At 42.3% G+C, this 12,878-nt stretch overlaps 1 protein-coding gene across 4 annotated transcripts in view; it reads left to right on the top strand.

Moving 5' to 3' along the window:
* Positions 1-12,878, top strand: part of si:ch211-126j24.1 (phosphofurin acidic cluster sorting protein 2) — a 141,115-nt gene that overhangs the window by 94,304 nt on the left and 33,933 nt on the right. For all 4 annotated transcript variants that reach the window (XM_057324927.1, XM_057324928.1, XM_057324929.1 and 1 more), the window contains exons 3-12: positions 2,419-2,508; positions 2,858-2,983; positions 3,444-3,606; positions 9,754-9,845; positions 10,211-10,294; positions 10,992-11,051; positions 11,401-11,549; positions 11,632-11,716; positions 12,011-12,082; positions 12,339-12,460. In XM_057324927.1, the coding sequence (XP_057180910.1) occupies positions 2,419-2,508; positions 2,858-2,983; positions 3,444-3,606; positions 9,754-9,845; positions 10,211-10,294; positions 10,992-11,051; positions 11,401-11,549; positions 11,632-11,716; positions 12,011-12,082; positions 12,339-12,460 (1,043 nt within the window). The remainder of the gene's footprint in view (positions 1-2,418; positions 2,509-2,857; positions 2,984-3,443; positions 3,607-9,753; positions 9,846-10,210; positions 10,295-10,991; positions 11,052-11,400; positions 11,550-11,631; positions 11,717-12,010; positions 12,083-12,338; positions 12,461-12,878) is intronic.

Genomic DNA, 12,878 nt, shown 5'->3' on the forward strand with positions numbered 1-12,878 from the left:
TTAGCAAAGGTAACACTGCGCACATAATAAAATCCTGTAAAATGATCAGTGGTAAATTGCTCTTGTCTGTCTCAGTTCATAAGTGATTGGGTGAGAACAGTTCAAATTTACTGGCTGCGGAAATCAGCGGGAGGGGCTCATTATACAACACACAAAACGCCGTAAATAACGCGCGCTCTGTGTAACCAAAACGGCGTTTTTTACGCCGTTATATGGACGTTATGGACTTCGTGGACATTGCTCGGTGGCTTTGGTCGGGGTCACTGAGTGCAGCTATGACACATCAGAGGAGATCTGGCCCTCCCGGCTGAGCCTGGTTTCTCCCGAGGTTTTTTTTTCTCCATTTATTCATCATTGGAGTTTGGGTTCCTCGCCACAGCAGTGCAGTGTTGGCATGCTCACCGGGAGACTGCATTTATTTATTCATTTATTTATTAGATATTATTTATTAGAATGATCTTGCTTGGTCTATAAACACCATGCACTGTGCTGTGTTTTACCTTTCTGTGTTTTTCTTATTTGCTCCTGTAAAGCTGCTTTGGAACAATGCACATTGTGAAAAGCGCTATATAAATAAAATTGAATTGAATTGAATATGGCAAGACAGCGGCGCAAAAGGCGGCGCTTTTCAAGCGCCTTAGAACGCTGTTAAATACGGCGTTATGGACGACTTTTCGCACGTTTTTTACGGCGTTTGGAATCGCGACGCCGTATTTTGCGGCGCAAATACTGTTTAAAACGCCGTCAAAAACGGCGTTCGGATATAAACGCGTTTAATCTATGCCGTAATTCTGACACCGGCTTTGGCTTGCCATACGCGTGAAGGTTTCAAACGAGCTCTCGGGTTCCCGAGAAGTCTCATGCAGTTTGCAAAGTATATAATAATAAGCTATTGAAATCATTTAAATGTGCAATTATTTAATAAGAGATCACTTGTGTAATATATGCATTAGACATAAACACTGACTTTACTAGTGTGGCTTATGTTTATATTTTGCCAGCACAGTTCTCATGCAAAATAGTTAGTTATTAAGATAAATTAAAAACACATGCAGAAATCCACAAGAAACATTTATGAATATACTGACAGAAAAAAAACAGAACGGTACGTTTTTGAGATGTTTATTGCACATATCTTTTGATAATTTTATAATATTTCTTGCTATAATACAATATATAACACGTACATCATGCATTTGACTGATGATCCGGGAAGTGGTCATGTAACGTTAAAGACTCGGACTCGAAGACTCCGGTACAGGCTGCAGGTTTGCCTGCGGAGCTACCATTTGACAAAAGAACGAAAGGTCTCGGACCCGATGACTCGAGAGACGAACTAATCATTTCTCTTTCCGGTATAAGGACTCGGACCCGATGACTCGAGAGACAAACAAATCATTTCTCTTTCTGGTATAAAAAAACGAAAGGACTCGGACCCGATGACTTGACAGACGAACTTCATTACTGTTTCTGGTACAATGTTGCACATGCGCGGTCAACACAAAGTGAACGAATCACTCGCTGAGACACTCGTTACTCCCGAGTCATTTAAAGATTCGTTCAAAAAGAACGAATCGTTCATGAACGACCCATCACTAACCCACATGCGAGTCTAAACGAGCCTTGAAAAACAGGCTGTGCGCACGCATGTTTACATGTTTACTTGCAGCTTTGAGTGTACTGATGGCTGTGATGTTCTTGCCCACATCACGGGCAACAGAAGGTCTGCTTGGAATTGGCGAGACGTGAGACTGTCAATCATATGAAAAACCGGCCGATTCCGGTCTCTGGCCGGTCAATCGGTGCACCTCTAATTTGAATAGGGTTGTCGTTTTGCATGTCTTCTGAACAAAAGTTGCTAAATGGGTCAGAAACGTCGCTAAAACTAGTGAAAGAGTTGCTAACTAAGACACATTTGGCCGGATAAATTAGGAATGAATGGGAAACACAGTGTCGCTGTATTTGTGGTGGGGAGGATTTTTGGTGTGGCAGGACACAACGCCAAAATGAATATAGTGGAAACACTGGACTAGTCTTAAACCCTGTAGGGGAAACCGCCCCTTAGTGTATTTAGTCTATACATGTCTTGTCAATATGTGTGTTGCCTGGGATTGAACCCATGATCTTTGTGTTGCTATTGCAAGGCTCTACAAACTGAGCTACAGGATATAACTTGGCTGATACATATAGATGAAATCCAATGATACAAATATACAGTCAACTCCAACTCAACCTTGTGAATGTGACTACTTCTGTGAAGTAAAACACCGTAAGAAAGAGCTGAAATTATTCAACACATTCAATCCTGAGTGTCAATGCTACAGTCAAACCATACAGACAGAAATATCATAACATCCATTGATTTGCTGTGATCAGACAGTATAATGAATTATGGAGATGTTTTTTTCATGTGTCCAGGGCTTAAAGCGTGTCTTGAGGTCAAATGAGTACATTCTCCCACCCAGCGGCCTCATGGAAACTGATTTGGAGCTCACCTTCTCTCTACAGGTACATATGTCACCTGATTTATCATTGAGTACATTAGAAATGATTTTTAATGGCTGCTGAGAGAAAAGTAAAGTACAAGTCAAGTGATGCTGGATATTAACAACAGTGATTTTAGAATCAACAGCTTGGATTTTCAGAAAACATTGAGCTGCTTTCCAGTTATATTGATTGATTGATTCTAAAACAGATAAATAATATCTCTTCGATTGGATTCAGGGCACAAGAAATGTAATCGGGAAATCCCTAGTATTTGTTAACATTTCCATGAATATTTAAAAATATTGAAGATATTGCCACTTGTCTGTGTGTTATTGTAATGGTGTGGTGTAATGTCATGTGCTTTCTCTAGTATCCACACTTCCTGAAGAGAGATGCTAACCGGCTGCAGATTATGCTTCAGAGAAGGAAACGCTATAAAAACAGAACCATTCTGGGTTACAAGACTCTGGCTGTTGGGGTTATTAACATGGCTGAGGTGTGAATAAGTAGATTGATACTCTTTGTCTAGTCACGAAACACTTTCATACTCACAATGCCAATGTTCTTTGACAGACTTTCAGACTCAGTGTCAACTGTTGCCAGGAGTACAGATAATTCCCCACCAAAATATCTGGCAACCAAGTTTACCTTAAATAAAGGCTGGAAGAGTTCACTAACTTCACATGAATAAATGACGTAAAAGAAGCAATGCATGTATTTCCCTTTGTTTTTTGGAGGATTTTCTCTAGTAGATCCTCACTGGACCCGGATTCATTTCTCGTATCTTTAAGACTGCTGTGTGTGTGAGGGGGTTCCTCTGCACTGAGGTTTATCGTGTTCAATAGAGACCCAACACACACAGAAACACAGGGAGAATAGAGGTTGATGGGAAATGTCACACAACCTTGACACAGAGCTGCTCATCTTTTATTCATGTGTTTTAATAATGTTTCAAGGTGATGCAGCATCCCACAGACGGAGCACAGATTCTGGGTCTCCATAGTAACGTGAAGGAAGCCCCGGTGCGCACGGCCGAGCTGAGAGTCTATTCATTGTCTAGTCAACCTATCGACCCTGAGGACAGCAGCGGTCAACCGGAGACCAAAGCCAAAGCCTCAGGTGACTCGAGCACATATCTGACACACATTACAGGCTGTGGTTTAATGACAGACGTTAGACACCACGTGAAAAGAGTAGAAAAGCTGATTTCTTATAAAGAAAAATAAAGCTATCGAATGACATAAAAAGTGCATTGGTGGTTTCATGATAGTTAGTCCTTTTTGAAGCTTAAGAGTAATTTAAGCAGGGTCACAATCTGCAAAGGTTCACATACACTAACTTACACTAGTACAATAGCGTTAATGTAAACCATTCATGTAAAGCGTAGTGTTAAAATAAAGTTATTTATTATGTATTTATTAGGGGTGGGAATCACAGGGCACCTCACGATACGAATCGCAATACACGGCTCGCGGTTGTCACGGTCCTGCATTCTTGTTTCTGAATTTCTAGTCATGTGGCAGGATCGGGACGGAGCCCTAAGGTTTTATGTGAGAAAGCCATGAGTTGTTTATGTTTTTACATCTCATGTGCTTTCTCGTGTCTTGTCATTGGCCCCGCCCCTCTCATTTCATGTATTGCTTCCCTGCCGTGTCTAATGTTTCCCACCTGCCCTGTGTCATTATCCCTCGTTTGTATTGCGTTTAAAATGCCCTCATGTCTCTTTGTCCTGTGCTCTTGGATTGTGTATGTATGTGTTCGTGTACCATGTCCGTGCTCTTGTTCCTGTGCTCGTGTTACCCGTCTAGCGTTTGTATTCGTTGTTTATATTATTCTTATTATTTGGACATTGTTTTGTCTTGCCCCCTCGTGGGAAGTTTTTGTTTTATTGTATTTGCTTCATTTGTTATTAAAGTTTTGTGTTAACCCCGTCATTCCTGCCTGCAATTGGGTTCTTTCCGGCCACGCTAGTCGTGACAGAATCCAAGAGCCAACTACGAACCCAGCAGGTATGGACGGTTCCCTGCGAGCCCGCCAGACCCGTTTACTGGCCGGACTTTGCCAAGGGGATCGGGGGGTACGGGAGTTTGCCCGCACCTTCCTGGATGCGGCGGCAGAGACAGGGTTCGGTGAGAAGGAACTTACCGTAATTTTTAACGGCTGTCTCACCGAACCCCTCAAGCCCAGTGAGATGAGGATGCTGAGTCCCCTGTATTTTGGTGACATGCTCAGGTACATGGTCAACCGGGACGAACCATGGCCCATTACGCCATCCTGGGTATCCTCTCCGCTGGCTACCGTTCCGGAAGACCTCGTCCTGGCCACCGTGACCTTGGGGAACTCAGCTCCTCCATCCTCAAGCTCTGTCGTCCCTCCCACCTCCAGCTCCGCCGATCCATCTCCACTGCCAGTGAGCTTCCGTGGCAGGCGGGGACGCAGGGAGTCATGGGACTCCCCATCCAACTCCTCCTGCACGGAGCTAGCCACACCCCCTGTCGATTCCCTACAGCCGACCACGCTTCCAGTGAGCCGGTCCAGGAAGAAGAAGCCGAGGAGGGGGAGGCTGAGCCCTGCCCAGTCACAGGCTTCCCGTCCGGTGCAGTCGGCGTCCAGTCGGGCGCAGCTGGCCTCCCGTCCGGTGCAGCCGGCGTCCAGTCCGGTGCAGCCGGAATCCAGTCCGGTGCAGCCGGCGTGTAGCCGGCGTCCAGTCCGGTGCAGCCGGCGTCCAGTCCGGTGCAGCCGGCATCCAGGCCGGTGATCCAGCCGGCGTCCAGTGCGGAGTCCAGTCCGGTGATCCAGCCAGCGTCCCAGCCGGTGATCCAGCCAGTGCAGCAGCCGGCGTCCAGTCCGGTATCCAGTCCGGTGATCCAGCCGGCATCCAGTCCGGTCCAGCCGGAGTCCAGTCCGGTGTCCAGTCCGGTGATCCAGCCGGCGTCCCAGCCGGTGATCCAGCCGGTGCAGCAGCCGGCGTCCAGTCTGGTGTCCAGTCATGTGCCCAGCCCCGTGCAGCCGGGGTCAAGTCCAGGCTCCAGTCGGGGATCCAACCCGGTGCAACCGGCGTCCAGTCCAGTGCAACCGGCGTCCCCGCCGGCCTTCCAGCCGGTGCAGCAGCCGGCCTTCCAGCCGGCGTCAAGCCCTGTCCAGCCGGCCTTTCAGCCGGCGTCAAGCCCTGTCCAGTTCCTGTCCCTGTTCACCCCAACCCCATGGTCTTGTTTTCTTGTATGCCCCTTGTCATGTTCACCATGTTTGTCTGGTTCCTGTCTTTGTCCCAGTCTGTCATGTCTTGTTTGTCAACCCCTTGGTGAACACCTGGGGGTGTTCATTAAGGGGGGGGCTCTGTCACGGTCCTGCATTCTTGTTTCTGAATTTCTAGTCATGTGGCAGGATCGGGACGGAGCCCTTAGGTTTTATGTGAGAAAGCCATGAGTTGTTTATGTTTTTACATCTCATGTGCTTTCTCATGTCTTGTCATTGGCCCCGCCCCTCTCGTTTCATGTATTGCTTCCCTGCCGTGTCTAATGTTTCCCACCTGCCCTGTGTCATTATCCCTCGTTTGTCTTGCATTTAAAATGCCCTCATGTCTCTTTGTCCTGTGCTCTTGGATTGTGTATTTACGTGTTCGTGTACCATGTCCGTGCTCTTGTTCCTGTGCTCGTGTTACCCATCTAGCGTTTGTGTTCGTTGTTTATATTATTCTTATTATTTGGACATTGTTTTGTCTTGCCCCCTCGTGGGAAGTTTTTGTTTTATTGTATTTGCCTCTGTTTAGTTTTTTCCCCCTCGTTTGTGTTTCATTTGTTATTAAAGTTTTGTGTTAACCCCGTCATTCCTGCCTGCAATTGGGTTCTTTCCGGCCACGCTAGTCGTGACAGCGGTACCGATAATATCATGGTGCACTGATACTACGATAATCGATATATTGCTTGGCAATTCTATAACGATACTGTCAGGATTTGGCAAGGAAAAGACCCAAGCACAGGCAGCGGTAAAGGGGTAACAAAACAAGACTTTAATAAACAAACAAAAATCCACGATGGGGTGGAAAACAAAACCGGAACTAGATAAACGGAAACAAAACAAGAACTGAAAACAAAACACTTCCCATGAGAGGGCAAAAATCTAAAACGAGACAAGGTATAATCACACGGCAGATGAAGGTAGGGAAACACGAAACACTCACAAAGTCCAACAGGAACGCAGGTAAGAACAGACACAGTACGTAGGCACACGAGCACAGGGTACAGGGTACAGGTGCAGGGTACACATACATACACACAATCCACGAGCACAGGACAATGACACATGAGGACTATTTAAAGGGAAGACAAATGAAGGATAATGACACAGGGCAGGTGAGGGTAATGAAACACAGCAGGGAAGCAATACATGAAACGAGAGGGGCGGGGCCAATGACAAGACACGAGAAAGCACATGAGCTGTAAAAACGTAAACAACTCATGGCTTTCTCACATAAAACCTAAGGGCTCTGTCCCGATCCTGCCACACGACTAGGAATTCATAAACAAGAAGGTAGGACCGTGACAGATACAATCTGTAAATGATGGGAAAAAAGGCATCAAAAAGTCATATGATGTATTTAACATAGGGGTGGGTGGAATGACCAAACATCTATTTCATGGAATGAGTAATTATATTTCATGGTAACGATGTATTTCACATTAATAATCTCCCATTAAAATTCTATATCTTATACCTAATTGTTCTTAGATTGACTTAATTTATTTATTTGTTACAGTTCATTTGCATGCTCACCATAGTTATAATGTAGGCAAGTTATGAAAATGTGCTAAAGATATCAAATTAAGTTCTGATAATGAGATTTATTATTTATTTATCTTCTGGCTATATCATATGTATACAGTGGGAAGATAGACAACAAGTAAAACAATGAAGTATGAATATATGCACTAGGGATGGGCGATATTATATCGTTTGCGATATACCGGTAGAAATTCTCCAGACAATAGGAATTAGTCTTCCAGCGATATAAACGATAAATTCTAGTTGATAACGTATTTCTTTGTGAGACCTATTCACAGGTCATATGTGAAGTGAAAACAGGTATAGCTGAGGGCGGATGTGAAGCTGCGAAAGAGTTTGCAGCTCTAAATCTCATTTAGGTTGGCACCAGAGACAACTCTGGTGATGCATCCGAGTTAATGTTTAGTTTCACTTTTGTTTTATTTAATTAGTTTAAGTTTTCGTTGATAGTCATAATACGTTACACCACAACATTTAGTTTGGCTAAAAGTATTTATTTAAACATTTGTTTAATTGTTTAATATGATTTCTTGCCTGTTATATACAGGATGAACAGAGTGTCCCGTGCGCAGCTCGCGCCCACATGTGCTTTCATAGCGACATAGCGTGCACAGCACTGCTGCCTGTTTACATACAGTACAAAATACGAGTTTGTATTACGTTATTTTAAATACGTTTATGAGCGCGTGAAAGCGTGGATTATTTAATTAGATTTCTTTATCCGCATTTTTCTGTAGCGCGAGTCATAGACAGATTCAGTATATGTTGCTGTGAGAAGAGAAGGTTCACACAGTTCAAGAGAGAGTGATTGACAGCGTGATGCGATCGTTTCCACCCAACAATAGGCTATATACAGTTTAGGTATGACATGATGTGTTTATTGAGCTTTAGTTAATTTAACTTTTCTTTACTACAACCTTTTGAAGTTGAATGTCACTATTATATTTTATATTTACAAAAATACTGTAGGTATATTTTAGGAGCCTGTTTGATTTGTAAGTTTTACTTTTTGATTAATGTTTGTGTTTCTGAGGCTCTAGACTACATGCAGCTACTATCACTTGTAGAAAAAAACAGCGGTGGATGGTGTTATAGATATACTGTCATTTGTATCGTTACCGCAACAAATACCAGAAATTATCGTGATAGTTTTAGGGCCATATCGCCCATCCCTAATATGCATAAACAATGAGAGTACAGTATATGACTGGTGTTATAAACTGGTGTTCATGGGGTCTGTACTGTAGGTCTTCATCTTTCTTTACTCTCTATTAGATGCACATTTTTAATGTGTTGCGACTCTCTGTCTTTAGGTTTGTTTATTCTTGTGCTTTTCTTTGCACTGTGAGTCTCTGGTGACTCCACATGCATCTCCCAAATCGGGGGTTTGTGGCGCGTCACATCAGAGCGCTCACGTTGTGAGCATCATCACACATTTCAACGCAAGTTTCGCCTCGGCTCGCCTAAAGTTAAACTTTATTAAAACTATTAACAGCTTTACAAAACAATCTGACTTCTGAAATATGTGCGAATGAGCTTTTTTAATATGCACGCACAGATACCTTCACCCCTGCACGAGCACTGCGGGTGAGAGAGAAAGCGCCAGACTGGAGCGGATCACGAAACTACAGACTGAAAGAAGGTCAAAAGAGTATTTGATTTGTTACTTTGTTATGGGTGCATTAATTCACATGTTTTTTCATCATAACTCCCAACTTGCAGAGTGCCGAGTTAACCACGCCTAATTATTTACATTCACTATGAAATCCAGAGTGTGCCCAAACTTTTGTTTTAAAAGACGCTGGCCAATTGTTGTTGGTCTGCTGTTCATCTGACAATCCGTAATCTGGGAGCACCACCACAAGAAATCTGGGGGTACTGCCGCTCCGGTAAGCACAGTGTAGGTACGGATTTAGATCTTTAGTATGTGGGAAAAAATCGATACTTGGTATCGATAACGTCTCGCATGCCAAAATATCGCGATAAATAGGCATATCGATTTCCCCCCACCCCTAGTATTTATTATGAAAGTCTACATCTACGGGCCCCTCTCCGTCCGTTAGTGATTGCGTGTCCATGCTGTGATGATCGCATTCCGGGGGTAACGTTAGGGGGAATTCCTCCATCCGTTCACTAACTTACTGTCTCCGAGGCTCTCGATCGCTGTTTGTCGGTTGTATTATACTTTCTCTTGTTCTGCTGATTAACTTACACACGCCCGGGAACAGAAACTGCTATTACAGCAGATAAACGTAAATAATACGACGAGTCGACGCATTTCACGCACTTATTTTAGTAGTCGACGTAATCGACGACGTCGACGCGTCGTTGCAGCCCTACAATGAATTATTCAAACATTCCTGATCAATGTATAATGTTACTGTACAAGAAAGGTATTGTTTCTTTAGATATAGCTGAATTCTATTTCAAAAAATGTCCATCAATTATAATGATGACATCATGTCATGTCACTTTGTGTTTAAGACCATTCTCCAGACATGGACAACTATTCTGAAGATGATGATGACAGTTATTCTTCAGAGCAGGAGGCCAGTGATGATGCCGTTCAGGGTCAGGTCAGCAGTTCTCATTCTGTCAATCATCATCATTGCAACAAAAATCCACTGCAGTTTTATTCTTTTATTGCCTTGTTGCTTGCAGAATAAATACTGTCTTCTAAACATATACTTAAAACAACAAATAAAAGTCATCGTAATACTTGACTGGGACAACACTGGAATCTAAATAGACACTATGTAACATTTGCTACTGTTGCCTTAATCGATGGAAAACGGACACGTTCTGGCTTTTTTCCATAGAATGCAGTGTTTATTGCAGTTTATTGCAGCTTGTGCTAATTCTGAACAATAAAACAGTGCAACTGTGTCATCTATATCTACAAAAACCATCCTGGAATTTATTAATCTTCCTCTGTTTGTAGGACCTTTATGATGAGGATGATGACATTCAACGAAAGCCAAAAAAATCTCGAAGGAAGATGATTAGAACCACATCTATGACCCGGGTATGTAGATATACAGTAATTGCTCTCTTGTTATTCTGGGTGGCCCAATGAGAAAAACTCTTAAAGTCGTTCGGCCCAGTACTGAACCCTGGGGAACCTCATTTATACACTGTAAAAATCAGCTTAAAAAATGTCTGTTCAAAAGTTGCCCTACATTTTTAAGTTAAATCAAATTAGCTATCACTTTAATTTAAATTATATAAATATTGTATAAATTCACAATTGTAGTTCGGCCAATTTCTACTTCATGTTAGAAGTCATGTAATTTAAACATTGAAGACAGCTTTTGAACTCAAGTGTTGGAGACATTTTTTGCAGTGTACAACATTTGTTTGTACCACAGATGACTATTCTGATTTCAGACAGGGCTCATTCTTTAACAATGCATTATCATGCATTTAGTCTTGGTAAGGTCACTTCGAGGCAGTTAGCCGAAAGAAAGAATCAAATCAACTTTAAAGCAAACACCACCTTGAGGACAGAAGTGCGATTCACAGAATGTCATGGAAGGTGAATCCTCTTAAGATAAGCTTACTATCAGAAACTCAAATGTTAACCCTGGATCAGTGTGTAAACTAGAATGACAATAATAAAGAATTTCTTCCTTTTCTAAAGCACATGATCAAATCTGATAAAAGTATACCTTAGAGACCTGAGGAGAGCCTTTATCTGCATCTTCTTTTCTCTTTCTCTTTAGCAACCGAATTTCAAACAGAAGTTTGTTGCTTTGCTGAAGAGATTTAAAGTATCTGATGAGGTGAGATTTGTTTTGTCTTTATTTTTATTCATAACAGATTAAATGACTGTACTGTGTGCTCCTCCCTGTGATGGTCCTGTCCTTTAAAATAATTTCAATCGATCTTCATAGAAAAACTCCTGTGAGACGATGTTACAGCTTCTCTTCTGAAATCAAGCATATAGCATCAGTTCTGACGGGTCATGTTAGTCAAACTTACATCCGCCAAGTATGATTAGATCATGTCTGCTGTTACTGTCAACATTCTGATAAAAAACAAGAATGAAACCAATGGTCAGTAAACGGTCACATTTAGTCCAAATTCTTGATGATTGTCATCTTTCTCACTCGTTGAGTTGTGCTGGATCAGATCTTGGACTCAGACCCGGTGGATCAGACGCAGGAGGTTGAAGATTTGGATCTTCTGTATGACAGTCTGGAGGTTTATAACCAGAGCGACAGCGGGCCAGAGATGGAGGATAATGAGAGTCTCCTGAGCACCCCTAAACCCAAACTCAAGTAACGTATCTTTCACAGAAGATCTACATTCTGTACCTGCAGTTTAATATGCTGAAGGTGTGTATGTGTGTCTCCTCTCAAGACCGTTCTTCGAGGGAATGTCTCACTCCAGCTCACAAACAGAGATCGGAAGTTTGCACGGTCAGCCGAAAGAAAATCATTCAAGTGTACGTCACTTTCATTCATACATGCTAAAAATACACACGTACACACACACACACACACACACACGTTATTATTCTACTGCTGTTCATTTAATTAGATTTCAGTGTGATTTGAGCTTTATTTAAAAAGTCACGATTAACACCTCAGTGAGGAACTACATTACCCATAATTCTGTCATCATTCCTATAATAGTCTGGATATTTCACAATACTCTTAGGGGATTTTATATTTGTTGTCACTGGTTATTGTCTACAGTTAATTTGATATTTTCACATATTTGTGTAATGTGTGTGTAGGGTGGAGATGTGTTAACAGTGGATAAGAACAGATATTCAGATGAGTCTACAGCGCTGGACGCTACATCTGTGGTAAGTACACATTTTTGATTATGAAACATTTATAAATGTGACTATTATACGTTACTAATAGTACAGAAACACAACAGGTAGATATAAATGACACAATGATGATGATCACTGAACTGAATCCACTGTACTTTGACTCTGTCACACAACAGTTCACATGTGTTATCGACAGCTTGTTATCTGATGTGTCTAAGTGGTGGTCGTCACGGCAACAGGTCGGTTTCTGTGGCTGTGTGCTAGTGTTTATTTGTGTGCGCAGGAGCAGACGGAGGAGACGGGCAGGGGGGCTGTCACATGTGACGGGGGTGTGAATGCAGACAAATCAGCAGCAAACATCGGCAAACTCTGCAAGGCTGAGTCTCAGACTCTCATGTCACCTAGGTAACACGTCCATCCTTCTACTCCAATCCTCTTGTTATCATCTCTATCTCTCCAAAAGCTGTTTCATCCAATAATAATCATCACTGTTTCTACGACGATACTCACTTTTAATGTTCCAAGATGATTATAATTTTTCTATGTAAAACATTCACATTAAAACATTTATCCTGCTTTTTTATTTTCGCTATGGTCAAATACTTTTGTGTACAGATTTGATAGTTTTACCCTTGTCTCAGTTCCAGACTTTCAGAAAATATGAATCGCTATACAACATTTTGAAAAAATAATATAATTTTGAGGAAAAAGTATACTGCACAATATTTACTATGGGGAAATCAAATTGTGACTTTCCCTCAATACCACAACAAACACTAGTTGGGTTTTTCCACACATTGCTTAAGCATTTCGCATCGATTAA

This window comes from Triplophysa rosa, linkage group LG25, assembly GCF_024868665.1.
Source record: "Triplophysa rosa linkage group LG25, Trosa_1v2, whole genome shotgun sequence".
In the NCBI taxonomy this organism is placed as follows: Eukaryota; Metazoa; Chordata; class Actinopteri; order Cypriniformes; family Nemacheilidae; genus Triplophysa; species Triplophysa rosa.